The sequence below is a fragment of the Lycorma delicatula genome, chromosome 10, assembly GCF_047948215.1.
Source record: "Lycorma delicatula isolate Av1 chromosome 10, ASM4794821v1, whole genome shotgun sequence".
In the NCBI taxonomy this organism is placed as follows: Eukaryota; Metazoa; Arthropoda; class Insecta; order Hemiptera; family Fulgoridae; genus Lycorma; species Lycorma delicatula.
In genome coordinates this window covers 118829318-118846088 of record NC_134464.1, presented here as the reverse complement: position 1 = coordinate 118846088, position 16771 = coordinate 118829318, and the positions used below count along the sequence as shown (strand labels likewise).

The 16771-nt window shown below is 32.2% G+C and overlaps 1 protein-coding gene across 4 annotated transcripts in view; it reads right to left on the bottom strand.

Moving 5' to 3' along the window:
• LOC142331271 (uncharacterized) overlaps positions 1–16771 on the bottom strand; it is a 66811-nt gene that overhangs the window by 9728 nt on the left and 40312 nt on the right. For all 4 annotated transcript variants that reach the window (XM_075377045.1, XM_075377049.1, XM_075377046.1 and 1 more), the window contains 2 exons: positions 7028–7140; positions 1141–1273 (listed from right to left, as the gene is read on the bottom strand). In XM_075377045.1, coding sequence (XP_075233160.1) covers positions 1141–1273; positions 7028–7140 — 246 coding nt within the window. The remainder of the gene's footprint in view (positions 1–1140; positions 1274–7027; positions 7141–16771) is intronic.

Genomic DNA, 16771 nt, shown 5'->3' with positions numbered 1-16771 from the left:
TTCCATATAAAGTGACACTCCAAACATATACTTTCAAAAATCTTTTCCTGACATTTAAATTAATTTTTGATGTAAACAAATTATATTTCTGACTGAAGGCTCGTTTCGCCTGTGGTATTCGGCATTTTATATCGCTCCTGCTTCATCCATCTTTAGTAATTCTACTTCCCAAGTAACAAAATTCTTCTACCTCCATAATCTTTTCTCTTCCTATTTTCACCTTTAGTGGTCCATATTCATTGTTTCTACTACATTTCATTACTTTCGTTTTGTTCTTGTGTATTTTCATACGGTAGTTCTTGCATAGGACTTCATGCCGTTCATTGTTCCTTCTAAATCCTTTTTACTTTCAGCTAGAATTACTATATCATTAGCAAATTATAGCATCTTTATATCTTCACCTTGTACTGTTACTCCGGATCTAAATTGTTCTTTAACATCATTAATTGCTATGTAGCAATGTAACAACAACATAAAAATAAAACAAAAAAATTCCCTGTGTTTAAATTAATTTTCACCTACTGTATTCAGAAGGTATCTAATGACTAAAACTATTAACTTTTCAGGGATGTTATATCCATTATAGTAAAGTTTAATTTATTATTGCTAAATTAAAATTCAAACTGCAACACAATTTCTTTTCTTGAAATATTTTAATTTATTTGGATCCATAGCCAAAGCTGTACTTTCATTGAGGGCATTGCCCTTTTACATATCTGTTAAGAGTGAAATACTTTTCATGATACTTTAACAGTATAGAGTAGCTAATAAAAGTTACTTCAGGGATCAAATATTTTCAACAGTATTAAACACTTAGTTCATTTGAATCTTTCATATTTAATGTTCATATTGTTGATATATTGCATATATGTACTACACAATAATAACGGAACATAATAAAGATACAACTCACTAATACTAGGCAAGAACATGGATTATGTTTCATTACAGTATAAAAAAAATGAATTTTCATAGTTCACTCTGACTACCTAAAAGTAAAACATTAAAAACAAATCACTTTTTTGAAATTAAAATTTGTGCTACACAATTAATTGTTCTTTCTCATCATAAAGAAAGTATGTTTAACTGGAAACCAAGTGAAAAAGGTAAATCTTTGATAATTTAAAATAAAGTACTTACTTCATATCTTTAGGGCTTCCTAGCCACATAAATGGACAAAGAGCTAAACCTATTACTGGCATCCAGTAGCAATACGATACATCCCATTTTAAACTGGCTGCTTTCTCTCCCAATAGTTGCATGTTTTGTGATGCTGTTAAAAAATTTAATGTGAAAATACTATAATGGTTCTTGAAAAATAATTTAAAATATATAATTATGCAAAATTAATATCAAGAATGAATTTGTATGTCATAAAACAATTGCAGTATATATTTATTAAGTTCATTGATATATTAAGGATATTAGTGAATGAAAAACAAAAATTGAATTCTAAAATATTTTAGTATAACAATATCTTAAACAAGTAAGATTAGATTAGATCAGTGTTTCTAAACCTGGGGGTCGAGGAGATATGAAACGGGAGTCATGAAATTAGCCTACAACTTTACATATAAACAATAATGAAATCATTTTATGAGAAAATTTTATGAGAAAAAAAATCATTTATTATAAAAATTTTACATACATTTATTATAATCGTATAATCTACAAATGAAAAAAAATTGATGATTTGGTTACGTTTGTTTTTTATTTAAAATTTATCCATCTACGAAACACACAAAATTAAGTTGTTTTCAAGTGAAGACGATTCATACATTTAGTTTTTAGTGCAACCATAGGTGAAAACCCCATTTCACAGAGGTAAGATGTGGCAAAAAAGATTAATATTTTCAATGCTTCTGTGACTAAATTTCCATATTCACTTCAAATAGCAAACCAAAACGTATCTAAATCTAAGACGCTAATTGTAGTTGTAACGGTTTATTGGCAGACATTTCGATGAACTGGTCGTGAATCTCAACTGGTAACTTACAGCTGCAACAAGGTTTTCACTAAATGGATTCAGTACTCATCTCTTTGAGAAATCATTTTTATCTTGTGGGAAACACTCCGCCACCTGAATTTTTTGCTCACACAAACGCATCTTCATGTTATTCAAACTGTAGTGAATAATAGTGTCTTCTGTATCAACATTTTTCTCAATTTAATAGGAAGTGAGTCTAATCCAAAAATAAAGCTTCTTAATTAAAGCATGAACTTTGTCTGTCATTAATAAAATGTTTTAATAACATCCGTGTAAAATCACATTAAAGCTGTTTAAATGTAAATATATATCAGCTAAGAAAGCCAGCAGCAGAGAATACTCATTATTCAGTAAACACATTGAACTATCATGGAAAAATATTAATTCGATTCACAATACCAATAACCGGGTTAACACTTTCTCCTGCGATAACCATTTGACTTCTGTATGGAAAAGAGGACATTTTTTATTTTTGCCCATTTCATCACATAGTTTAGCAAACAGCCTATTCTATAATAGTAGACTTTAAAAATATTAACAATTTTACAGCTCTAGAAAGAATTTTTTTGAAATTTTTTGGAATGTTTTATGTGGCAAGAGCATGTCTGTGAAGGAAGCAGTGCATCCGCTCGACCCTTGGTGTAAGAGGATCATCTGGTTTTTCTTTTCAGAAACGGCACTTCTTTCCTGTTATCACCTTTGCACCATCACTAAATACTGCAATACATTTTATCCAGTCTATGTTGTAGTTTTTAGTAGCTTGATAAAAAACATTTATGACCTGTACTGTTGCATGACCAGGTATTGATTTGCAAAACAACATATTTTCTTGGATTGATCTGTTTCTATCGAATTCATATCTTAAAAAACGTAGAAATGTTTGCCACATATATTATTAATAATGTATTCACATGGACTCATCAATTGAATGCTAAAAAGTTCATTTGAACTCACTTACTGAATTATCTGATCGCAAACATTGGCAGCCATGATTCAAATCGCCTTTTTACTCTGTCATTAGAAAGTGAAATATTTTTCAATTTTTTTGCTTCTTTCACGCCTATTAAAACACTAATCATATCAATTTTTACCATTTCATGGGGTTTGGACATCTTAGCTACTCTTATTGCTACGAGATAAGATGCTTCAAGTGTACTTTTATCAGTATGGCTTGATATACAAATAGAAGTTTATTGATTTCTCAAAGTATGTCAGTCATTTTCTTTCGAAAAATTCCAAGGGTTTGCTTTTATAATCAGGATATTTAGTTTCAAAGTTTCAAATTATTTATGATGGCTTCATGCTTTCATCAGAGAGGTCTTGAAAGCAAACAACGCATCGTATGGCTTTCCATCCAATGAAATAAAACCATAATTAAAATAACTGCATTGTACAATCTTGTCTTTTACTGATCAATTTACTGGATGTAGATGGCTCACTTTGATTTTTCACAGATTTATCCATTTTACATAAGAATATAATTGAAAAAAAGTTACACCGTTAGACTGCACACCTAGAAAGCGAAACCTCAAATATTAATTTCAATGAAACTACGCTTTTAAAAACTTAAATAAAGGCACCAGAACTTGCACCCTTCACATTCAAAACTAAAGTGACATTCTGCAATCCCTTATGCCTCTTTTATACTGCTGAGAGCACGAGATGTTCAAACATATCATATGCGTGTTCGAACATGATGCTCTCACAGCAAATATTATCAAGCAGACGAAATTACATGGATCATGTACACATCAAGTCAACCTGCATATTGCTCATGTTTGTACATTCCATACGTGCATGTTCATACCCATCGCTATCAATGCAGCTAAATAGTTTTAATGGTTGCATTGGGTTGGGGTTGGGAGTCACAAAATATTCATTATATATTTTTTTTTTTACTTTTTGGGAGTCATGGAGATATAAAGGTTGAGAATCACTGAATTAGAATAAAAGAAATGATTCTCTACCAAAAAATTTCAGCTTAAACGACTTTTTTAGATTTGCCTTTTCTGAGCTTACAGCCCAGCTCAATGTCTTTGGAAAAATAATGCAGCTAAGACTTGAAAAGCTCAGATTCTATACTCAGAAAGGGGTTGTATTGAAGGTCCCCAAATTCTATAAAAAAGATACCTAGATGTCTCATTCGATTGTAATCTCATAGTTTATGTATTGGGTTGACTATAAATCTCAAAGTTCTTATATAAAAGTTGAACACACCATGTTCAGTTAGAAAACTACTTGTTTTCCAAAGATTTGGTCTAATTATTACTGATAAGTTATCAGGGAGGTCTTTAAAAGTTGCCTCATACAATTTTTTTGATTTTGATAGTCCAGAATAAATTCCCTCTGTTTGGTCAGAATATATATATCTTCAAATTATTTTTATAGACCATGTAGTTTTTTTTATTCAAAAATCTTTCAATTATTTAGAAAAACTATACCAGGGCTACTGTAGGAGCGGAGCTTTGTCTTAAAATAATAGAGTTAACTAAAATTGTACTTTGGTGAAAAGACTTTAACATACATGAAATAATAAATGCCAGTTAATTTGAGAACTTTTTCTTTCTTCACTAATCAAAATTTGTGTAATTAGTGTGACATCACAGTGATCTCAAGTCAACACAATTAACTACTTTAACTGATAATATTTTGATATATTCTAATTTCAGTTTTTGGTGACTTTTTTAATTCTATTTTATAAAATTAGGGTAATTTTTTCCCAGTCTTGATTATCAATACTTACTATTTAGTATAGATGTACAAAATGTTTACATTTTTGTTCTGTAACTGATTGTTGTGCAAATATTTAGCATCATTCATATAATATATGTCATGAATTCAAACATAAATAAATTATTTAATTTCATATATAACTCTCATCAAAAAAAAATTTAATTGATTTTTAATAAATATTGTAAATCATAAAAATATCAATTTCTCAAACACGATATCATACTGATAACTAGCAGTCAGTCATGACTGCTTAATATTTTAATTCTTTAACTTTATTTTATAATGATATTTTCATCTCCTGATGATAGTCTAAGGATCGAAAGATCTTTTGAAGTCAAAATTAATTGCTGGTAAGGTGGATTTGCACTTTTTAATAATATAAAAAATATATCAATGCAATATTATAGTTAATAATAAAAGGCATCTGATACAAACATAAAAATCTAATGGTGTCTGTGAGTCAATTACTCTTTCATGCAAAAACTTCTCAATTGATTGAGCTGAAATTTTGCATGAACATAGGTTTTTGATCACCTGATTTCGAAAACGAGAATTCTAAAATTCAAATCCTAGTAAAGACCGTTACTTTTATACGGATTTGAATACTAGATCGTGGATACCGGTGTTCTTTGGTGGTTGGGTTTCAATTAACCATACAACTCAGGAATGGTCAACCTAAGACTGTACAAGAGTACATTTAATTTACATTCATACATATTATCCTCATTCATCCCCTGAAGCAATACATTACAGTAGTTCCGTAATGTTCGGAGGCTAAATAGAAAAAAAAATGAAAGAAAAGGTTTTTATAACTGAAAAAACATAGGACTTGCCGTTATGAAATGTTTCACTGTTTCAAGATAGTGGCCATTTTAATGGCTTGGGGTAACAATCGAATTATGTTCCTTGTCAGTTTAATTTTACTATTGCCAAACCGTGTATCAAATCGAATTTGGAGATCATTTTCAGTATTTCAAATTAAATTATCAATAAAAATGGTTTGTTTGTCTTATTCGATATCTGTTTCGATTAACGGTAAAAGTAACTTCAAACGGTGTACGGCGCGGCAGCTCAACATACAAAGACACTGCCACTGTTACTACATGTGTGCGACTCGGCGCGCCATGACTGGCTTTATCTGCATCCGGTTACTTGATTAAAAGATTATAAAATAAAAATTTTACTCGTACGAATTTCGGATAATCTACTATAATATTTTTAAGATTGTGCCCGCATACTTCATCAGGTCGTTCAAAGTATCGAGTCCTGTGTTGACCTAAATGTTGCTCTGAAGAAATTACAATATATCGATAGATTTTATAAATTGAACATTAAATCTGCTTTAAATGTTATTTATAAGTATTATCTTCGCAAGCATGAGAATAATTAAAACAATGGAAGTTCAGACTAGGTGGGAAGGATAAGAGAAGTGAGTTCTGATCGGTTAGTTAATAATAGAAACAATAAAGATAATGACTTAAAAACAGAAAGAGAAAAAGTAAATTACATAATTTAAATAAGTATAGTACATTAAGTGAAAATAGTGTAAAATTTACATTTTTATTTTCTTTGTCACTGATCGTGCATTATAGCAATCATCTTGTCTTCCGTGAAATTATCCGTTGAATAATTACAATTTTTAGCAACTCTTGAGAACTTTCTCAGAGGAAAAAAAAAAAAAAAAAAAATAGAACTTTATATTAATAGGTAGGTTGCCCTTTTAATTTATTAAAGATTTTCATGCCTTTAACTAGGGGCATATTCAGAAATAATTAAAAATAATGAGTTGTTATACCATAAGATTTGTCTTTTATCTGAACATTAAATAATGTGAGAATGTATTGTACTTCAGATTATTTAATATTTTCAGAAATAAAAAAGGAGTAGTTCAAATACGTATAGTGAGTGAATGATAAGAATTTGCAAGTTTCTAAACAAGGAGGTATTTACATAACATGTTTTTAATTATGCTACTAAAACATGTAATTCTAGCTTATAGAATTACAATGCAACTCTGAAATTCCTAGTGTTATTATTGTTTTCAGTATTTTGTTAATAAATATTATAACTCTTAATCGGCTTAGCAACTTAAAGACTGCCAAGTTTATTTATTAGAAAATTAATATGAGAAATCCGAGTTGGATTTTTCTAATATTTAATCTCAAAATATACATTTATTTTCTTTTAATTCCTAGTTTTTTTTATGGATTATTGAAAACTAATTAGTTATTTCAAGGAAATATAATTTAAAAAATAATAAGAAGAAATATTGACATATGTAAAAGATATATACTTATATGTACTTGCCAACAAGAAGGTTAGGTACCCCTCCAGCAAATACTGTTAAATCCAATAATACTGTAACTAAACGTCCTGTAAGCCGTCCATATGTCATCTCTGCAAGTGCGGAATACGGTTGTCTATTCAAACAAATAAAAAAAATAATATCCATTAAAACGTATGAAAAATTATATTTTATACATAATTATACAGTATACAAAAATATATAATCGTAAATGAAAAGTTCTCGGTTAAATGTTATAACAACAATAACACAAAATATTTAGATCTGAAATAAGTTACTAAGTAGATAATAGTAATAAATTCGCAGATGAAATACTAAGACACGAAATATTTTATTTTATAAATCTTTCTGCTTGTTCAGAAAATTCGGTGATGGAATTTTTGGTGAAACCCAATTAATGATCAAATTGAGTGGTAAGATGGCTTTTTATAAAATATATGTAATATTTTATTACGTTTGCCGGAGAACCAAATCCAGGAAATATTAAAAGAATTTAACAAAAATCATGAAGAAATTTAATTCACAAGTAAACTGGAGTCTGAAACTTTAGAGTTCCTTGATATGACCATGGAATGAGAAAATATACACTAGGTGGTTCGCTAAAAAGATTTTTTCGAATATCCCATATCATATAAAAAAGCTGTAATAAAATATTTAGCAAATAGAGTTCTAACATTCGACAAAAGAGAAATAATTAGGGAAGCAGAAAATCTTTTATTAAAAAATAATTATCCCACAAAATTAGTTAACAGTATTTACCTTGACAGCTTTTATGAAGTATGTAATTCTAAAGATAATAACAACAGAAACAACATGGGAGTTAGTGTGCGAGATGAAAACGATTATCAGCAATTTATAATAATCATTCCATACATCCATAATTTGTTTGAAAACCTTAAAAATATTTTGAAACAAGAATTCAAAATGACGTTTAAAAACTTTAACAATTTTAACCACTTTTTTTCACGTTGTAATCGTCAACTGAGAAACTTAAACAGTCTCATGTAGTTTATAGCATTCAATTTCTAAGGTTCAAATCCTAATAAAGGTAGTTACTGTTTTACGGATTTGAATAATAGATTGTGGATACCGGTGTTCTTTGGTGGTTGGGTTTCAATTAACGACACATCTCAGGAACGGTCGACCAGAGATTGTACAAGCACTTCATCTACATTCATACATATCATCCTCGTTTATCATCTGAAATAATATCTTACGGTGGTTCCGGAGGCTAAACAGAAAAAAAAAAGAGAGCGTTCAATGTAATGATTGCCAGGAACAATATATCGGGAAAGCCGGCCTCCGTGGCGCGAGTGGTAGCATCTTGGCCTTTCATCCGGAGGTCCCGGGTTCGAACCCCGGTAAGGCATGGCATTTTCACACACGTTACAAATCATTCATTTCATCCTCTGAAGCAATCACTAACGGTGGTCCCGGAGGTTAAACAAAAAAAAAAGAAAAAGAAAAAATATATCGGGAAAACCACGCGATATTAAAAAAAAAAACGTCAAGAGACGCATAAGTACCGGAAACATGAGGTTAAAGACTTATCAAAATATGAAAAAGAAAATAAACTATTTTAATTATGAGCAAGTAAATATTTTAGATTATGATGGAAATAATACTAGGAAGTTAAGACTTGAAATGATTCGCGTTATCAAATGAAAAAATTCTATTACAACAGATCAGATATTAATGGGTTAAGTAGATTATACGAGGTCTGTTAATAAAGTAATGAAACTGGTTCACAAAAACATTTTATTTACAACCCAATTATACTTGGACTTTATCACCTTCGAAATAGTTCCCTTGGGGAAGCCACGCAACGCTTCAAACGTTTTTCCCACTCTTCATAGCAGTGTTGGAACTCAGAAACCGGAATATCCTTCAGATGGTCGGTTATATATATTTTTAATGTTTTCTACTGTTCTAAAATGGTGTCCTTTGAGGTGATTTTTTTAAAGTCGGGAAAAAAAGTTCCAGGAAAAAGTTTCAGGGATTCAAATCAGGCGAATAAGGTGGTTGAAGAACTACAGGAATGTTTTCTTTGCCAAATACTCATCAATTGAGAGTGCAGTGTGACAAGGTGCATTGTCATGATGCAGCATCCAGTTGTCTTTGAAGGCTGGTCTCACGCGGGGCAACTCTTTTCCGCAGTCTTTCAAGAATTTCTCGTTAAATATATTGATTTACAGTCTGTCCTGTATGCAAAAACTCCTTTTAGACAATGCCATTACTATCGAAGAGACAAATTGCACGGTTTTGATTAGTTCATTTTTGCTTTTTTGGGACGTGGTGAGTTTGAAGCGTGTCACTCCTTGCTCTGGCGTTTTGTTTCTGGGTCGTACTCAAATATCCAAGATTCATCACCAGTAATAACATTTTTTAGAAAATCAGAATCAGTTTCAATTTGCCGTAGAAGATCACGTCATACTTCCACCTTGTTGTTTTACTGTTCAATAGTGAGGTTTTTTGGAACCAATTTTGCACAAACTTTTTTCATGTCTAATTCGTTTGTCAAAATTTGATGGAGTGTGGTACGATTAAAATTAAATTGTTCTGCAATCATTCTGACAGTTAATTGTCTGTCGTACCGTATCAAGTCTCTCATTCGCTCAACGTTGTCGTCACTTTTTGACGTTAACGGTCTTCCAGAGCGTGGATCATCCGCACTGATTCTTTGTCATCTTAAAATGCTTTAAACCACGCTAAAAACTTGGGTTCGTGACAGAGCGTCATCTCCATATGGAATTTTCAATTTTGAAAAATTTTCAGTAGCATTCTGACCGAGTTTAACACAAAAGTTGATCGCACAACGTTGCTCATTGTTAGTATCAATCATTTTTGTAACGCACAACAAAAACTCGTTCCAAGAAATGTTTGTTTGCATTTTACATGGCAACAGTAGACTAAAAATATTAATACCTAATATAAATCAGCTGTTCATATAACCATATGTTTACTAGTAACTTTGCAATGTTGTCACTTTGGCTGCCAAAAAAAAAATAAAAAATAAACTAGTCGCATTACTTTATTTACAGACCTAACTAGAGAGATAAATAATTACTGTTTAGGATTAGATATAATTGTGTAAAAAAAATGACTGTATATGATATTTATGTTTTATTAAATTTCCAGTTTCACTGAATGAAAAATAAGTGAAGGGTATCAACCAGTTCATCATGGTACGTGGACCGGTCCAGTATTGTTTAACCTATTATGATTAAGTAGGTTATGCTTATTATTTGCACTTGATAAAGCTTCGCATTTGAAGCGAAACGTCGTGTTATTGTATTATTTCTATTATTTTTTTTTATTTGTTTCTTATAATATTAATAATAACGGCCCTGAGGTGATAATTCCCACGTCCGGAACACAACACCTACGTTCCACGTCCAGGGCGGCAACAGCTGTATTTACGTACATTACATACAGCTGGCTAACGGGGCACCGAGTATTTTCCTCGGAATGCGTTTTTCTGTTTGACATGTCATCCACCTTCAGGTCACTAAGACGGATTGGATTTTTTTGCCACCTGCAGATCATGAACATTTAAATGATTTGGAAATGGACTTATACCAGACTTAGAGCTGGCGATGTGGCAGCCAGGGTCGATGTTAATGCAGGTGTAACGGAAACCCTTCCGTTGTCCGCATGCCCCCTGCGATGGCAAGCACGTAGTGAAGGTGCCCATGTATGTCGGTGCATGGGAGCTCTGAAAGCTTCGGTGAGTAGGAGCCTGGAGTCGGTGCAGAGATTGCGCATTCGCTCTCTGCTAGGACATATACCGGTTCCAACGGAGTGCCAGATCGGACCTCTAAGGTTAGTAGCCCTGGAGTGGGGGTGTATCCCGGTGGCTAGCCTTGCTACAGAAGGGATCACCTGTAATGGAAACACTTGAACAAACAAACGTGGCAGAGGGTCCACATAAACACACTCGTTTAGAAACATCCGATTCGCCAGAAGCGAAGAGGAAACGAAGCAAGGAATCTGAAAGGATTAAAAAATATACTGACAGAATTAGAAAAGATTTACGTAAATTCTGTTCAGCAGAAATGCGCCCAAACCTAGGCATCTAGTGATAACGAGAGAGAATGGAAACTTCCAGAAAATCAGTCCATTCTTGATTGTTCGGGAAATTACAAATTGTGCTGGTAGTTCTGTTAAGGAGATACGCAAAACTTTTAACGGTTTGTACGTCGAAACCGTAAATGACATACAAAGTTTAAAGGTTCAAGCTATAAAGAAGATCGGTGAGTTCCCTGTGTCTGTACAACCTAACTCGTCGAAAGGAGTCGTTGTTTGCCGTGACCTTCTTAATTGCACGGAAGAGGAAGTAATGGAGGAGATGTCGAGTCAAGAAGCGACTCATTGCCGCAGGTTAATCATGAGGAGAAATGATGAAGTTCTTCTTTCAGCGTCACATGTGTTAACCTTCAATAGACCGAATTTGCCTGAAAGAATACGGGTTGGAATTCACCGTATAGATGTGCGTGCATTTATCCCGCAGCCTATGCGATGTTTCAAATGTCAGTGTTTCGGACACACTGCAGTCAGATGTATAAGACAAGAAATCTTTGTGTGTGGAATTGAAACTCATGAAGGCGATCCGTGTAGAGATCCTCCCGTTTGCATTAAACTGCAAAGGGCATCATATTAGTCGTTCAAGAAATTGCCATGTAGATAAATTAGAGACGGCGATTCAGGAAGTCAAGACGCTACAGAAAATAAGTTATCCTGAAGCTAGAAAAATCGTTAATAGTAGAATTCCTCGACCAACAACGACATATACTGAAGCATATGCTGCCCCTCCGTCATCCAAGGCTAACGTGGCGCAGCTGCTTTCCACGCTTACACCAAGTCTTGCGTCTATGATAGAAACAATCATTGAAACAAAGATTGAATCTAATCGGCGAAAGGAAATAATTAATTACTCCTGTGAAAACTCCTACGCAGATGGACGTTGCTATGGAACGCCCTCCACGGGAGGAAGCAACAAAACCCGTGATCATGGGACCACCACCTGATATGCATAAGGACAGAGAAGCATCTGAAAAAGCGAAATCCATCACTCCTTCGACCAGTCATAGAGCGAGGGAGGGTGTGACAAGGGCACAGAAAAAGCCTGAAAGTAGTTCGATAGAGGTGCAATTAACAATCGAGAAAGTACCGAACTGGCACCTACAGAACCTCAAAAAGCCCAGAGGGCATCAAAGGACAGTACGAGTGCTTCAGCCGGTCCAAGTTTATCATTAGAAATTGAATCGAGTTTGAGAGTCAGTAACATCCGTGCTGACCGTTCCGTCTAAATTGTCATCACCAGATATCAGCCGTAGAACATCGTTGGTATCTGAAAGGGAGGAAGATGCCATGTCTAACGCTACATATACATTATCATCTGAAGTAGAAGCTGTAAGGAGGAAGGAGAAAAAACTCGGAAAGGAAAGCCTAGGAGGTGAACTAACTAACTTCAATCACTATGTTAAAGAACCAGGTTTTTTCGTTAACGTTTCCTTTATTTTGTTTGTGCGAATCCGGATTTAAGTAAGAGTGTTTAGTTTCGTGTGAAATGTAACGATTTAAGCTTACTTTTGTATTTGTTGCTTTTTTTCTTCTTTTGATGTGGGAAGGGGCTAATGACCAAAGTAGTCGATGTCCCGGAAAACCTCAACAAAAAAAAATAACAAAAAAAAATTGTAAAATGGTTACGTTATTTGAAGATTTATAAAATAAAATATTTAGTGTCAAGATTTTATCTGCGTATTTATTTTTATTTCTATTATCTACGTAGTGACTTATTTGAGATATAAATATTTTATTTTTATTATATATATATATACTCAATGAATTCCGGTTAATAGGAGTACGGGTTATTCAGGGCAGCCGTTTAATTGGGGCAATTTTGTAAAAATAGAAACAACAGTATAATTCATGAAAAATTACGCCGGTTTAAAGCCGTTTAAATTACGCCCAAAATGCCGTTTGTAAGGCCCAGCAGTTCGAATGATTCTCTTTATTTTACGAGTAAAATTATACAATTTTATTAAATATTATTAGTCGTTTAACCATTATTTAAACGCTATAAAATTCATTGATAGACTTTGTCAGTATTTTATACAAGAAAGTAGTGAAGGACGCCCACAAGTAGAAGTGTGAGTCGTTGCCAAATTTATTCAACGCCAAGTAATGAAAGGGAGAGTCAGAGCAAAGTAAATGAATTTTTCCGATAAGTTTAACCAAATAAAAAACATTAATGTACATATTTTTTTATTTCACTGACCATTAAACGCTCTTGTTATTTTGATTTGTTTTTCTATTTTGCTTATCAAGCTTTTTATGTTATTAATGACGTAAGACTATAAAAACATCTTTTCCCATCACAATGATCCGCGGTTGATTAGCGCTCCGCGAAAATATGTTGGTATCTGATTGTCTCCCTTCATAGTCTTATGCTACCCTCTTGTGAAAAAAATTTCAAAAAATTACAGTATATTAAAGAGATTTAACAGATTTTGACAAAAAAAAACCGTTACGATTGGATATTTTTTATGTCTGAAACAACAAAAAAATTGAAACTACAAAAATTACGATAATTTAATTACAGAATTTTTTTGCGCATTTCTACCGCGTTTTTTATTAGCAAAATTTTTTTTCTTGTGTTTATGAAACATAGTTTGCTGATTTTAAAAATAATACTTTCAAGCAAATCGGTTGAAAATTGGGCAAAATATGATGAAAAACCCGTGTCATAAATCACAGATTAGTAACATATGTTAGTATAAATGAAAGTAGATTCAGAAAACTACGTTTTATAAAAATTCCCACCACTCAAAAGGCTATTCAGATTGACAAAAAACGATTTTTACTGTATACTCTTATTCATTACGAATCGATATGTGTTACATGTTTACCGATATCATTTGTCAGAAAAGATATTTATAGATCTCAAGTAAAAGTGACGTATTTATGACCACAAATTCCTTCTTTTTTTTGTGTGCCGTATATCATAATTAATTATGTGTTTCAATACATCGATATGTTGCTAGTAAGATAAGCTATTTTTGTAAATAATAAATAAATCCGTAACCCTCATAGCCATTATAATACACTAGTCATACACACACAAGCACATTTGTGAGAAAAATGGTCGTATTCTTTCTAGTCTAAATAAAACATTTTACATCGTATAAACTGGGTAATAAAACTGATTCCTTTTGTGAATATAAAACAAAATAACCGACTTAGATGCCATATAAAATGATTTTGTAACAGCGTTTTAAAACTGACGCTGTACATAGCCAGTTCCAAGGCTACATGGTCTGAAAAGGTTTTAATTTGCAATTACCAATGTTGCTTGTGCAAGTTTGTTTTTCTAATGCTTATTCGCATCAACCATAATAGTCATTTAAATGTAACTGTAATACTGTATTAGAAATAGAATTCTGAATAATAAGGGGTTAAATCATGTTTATTAATTCCTGTATATTGTACTGTATTTATCTATATGCAAGTCTTTCGATTTAATTGATTTTTTTTATTTTCAATTAGATGTTTGATTTTTTCTTTTTCTTTATTTTTAATTTTTCTTTCTTGTATTTTAACTGAGACTAATCGTTCTCCATTTGATTTTTCTGAAGGTCAGTCCGAGGTGGTTTCTGGATTTAATATTGAGTATAGATTTTTTAGTTTTTCTTTGTTTTTTTTTTTGTCTGAGTATATAGATATAATATTTATGAAATGTTTATCTTGTTTAATTATCGATTTCAAAATCTGCTGATTTGCGAAGACAAATGATTTCGAAGTCGAAAGTTCCAACGTTCAAACTCGTGAACTGATGGATACCGGCCACGATCTATAGAATTCAAATCCATATACCAGTTCATTGTTAGAAAATCTGATGGCGATGGAAGGACTCGGAAAAATAACAGGAATTGATTAAAGTCTTTTATCCTTGAGGATCAATCAAGGATATGTTCTTCCGCAACATTGTATTTGATATTTGGTTAGATTTCTAAAGACAAAGAACATTTCGTTTTTCGTTGTATCGAACCCGTTACTCTGAAATTTTATTACGGTTATTAAATAAATATGAGAGTCCGAGTTCCACGATTATATAACATTTTTTTGAAAGGTGATAATGGAACATTCGATTACGTGAATGTTAACGATAAACTGAACTTTGTTGATTCGGAAACGAAAGCACATACTCAGACTGTGGAACGGATGTGACGTTTGGCGAAGATGAAAAACAAGAAAATATATAGTACTCATCAAGAAATACTTTTCTTTCTTTTTCCTGTTTAGCCTCCGGTAACTACCGTTTAGATAATACTTCAGAGGATGAATGAGGATGATATGTATGAGTGTGAATGAAGTGTAGTCTTGTACATTCTCAGTTCGACCATACCTGAGATGTGTGGTTAATTGAAACCCAACCACCAAAGAACACCGGTAGAACACTATCTAGTATTCAAATCCGTGTAAAAATATCTGGCTTTACTAGGACTTGAACGCTGTAACTCTCGACTTCCAAATCAGCTGATTTGGGAAGACGCGTTAACCACTAGACCAACCCGGTGGGTTTATCAAGAAATACTGGACAGTTATTTCTACACATTCTTTATTTGGCCTTTCAGAATTAAAAATTGTGAATCGGATAAATTCGATATTAAGAGACATATCACCCGTGTCTCCCATTTATGGCTTATGAGCTCCATTATCTGGCATCTATAAGTGTGAATCGTGTAGACTGATGTTTAGAAAATGAAATACGTTAATTATATTTAAGAATGTGCAATCTTCGCTAAAAAGATTGATCATCGAGTCTTAAAAAATAACAATATCCACCTTTACCGAACCATACAACGCAACTGTTTTCATGTTCCTTAACACAATACTTCGGCTTGCGAGAAAGGACGTTATTACGTTTCCATTGCCGTTTTTAATAAATTGTCGAACCATATGAATATTCTTCCCACCAATTTATTAAATTACAAGTAAAAGAGTTTATTTACTGAGATAATAATTATTCTGTCTTAGAATTTTATATACTTAATAGTTTTCAAATAACGATTAAGTAATGATTAATAATATAATTAATTACGAGTAATTACGATTTAATAATGATTAATAATAGTTCTCAAATAGTTTTCATGAATTTTTTAATATTTTGAAATCGACTAGAAATTAAGTACAGAAAATATTTGTATTTTGTTTCTTTGGTAGTTCGGAATTTACCGCTAATAATGTCTATCACAGTCACAATTTTCAATTTATGATCTTCCATTTAATATGATATAACATTTCAAAAACTATTTTTTTTTTAAATGACACGTTACCATATGTTTTATTGAAATATATAATTTGAACTTGCAATACTTTTTGCATTTTTTTTTGTGTTCAGTCATTTGACTGGTTTTATGCAACTCTCCAAGATTCCCTACCTAGTGCCAGTAGTTTCATTTCGGTATACCCCCTACATCCTACATCCCTAACAATTTGTTTTACATATTCCAAACGTTGTCTGCCTGCACAATTTTTCCCTTCTACCTGTCCCTCTAATATTAAAGTGACTATTCCAGGATGCCTTAATATGTGGCCTATAAGTCATCTATTCTTTTAACTATATTTTTCCAAATACTTCTTTCTTCATCTATTTGCCACAACACCTCTTCATTTGTCACTTTATCCACTAATCTGATTTTTAACATTCTCCTACAGCACCACATTTCAAAAGCTTCTAATCT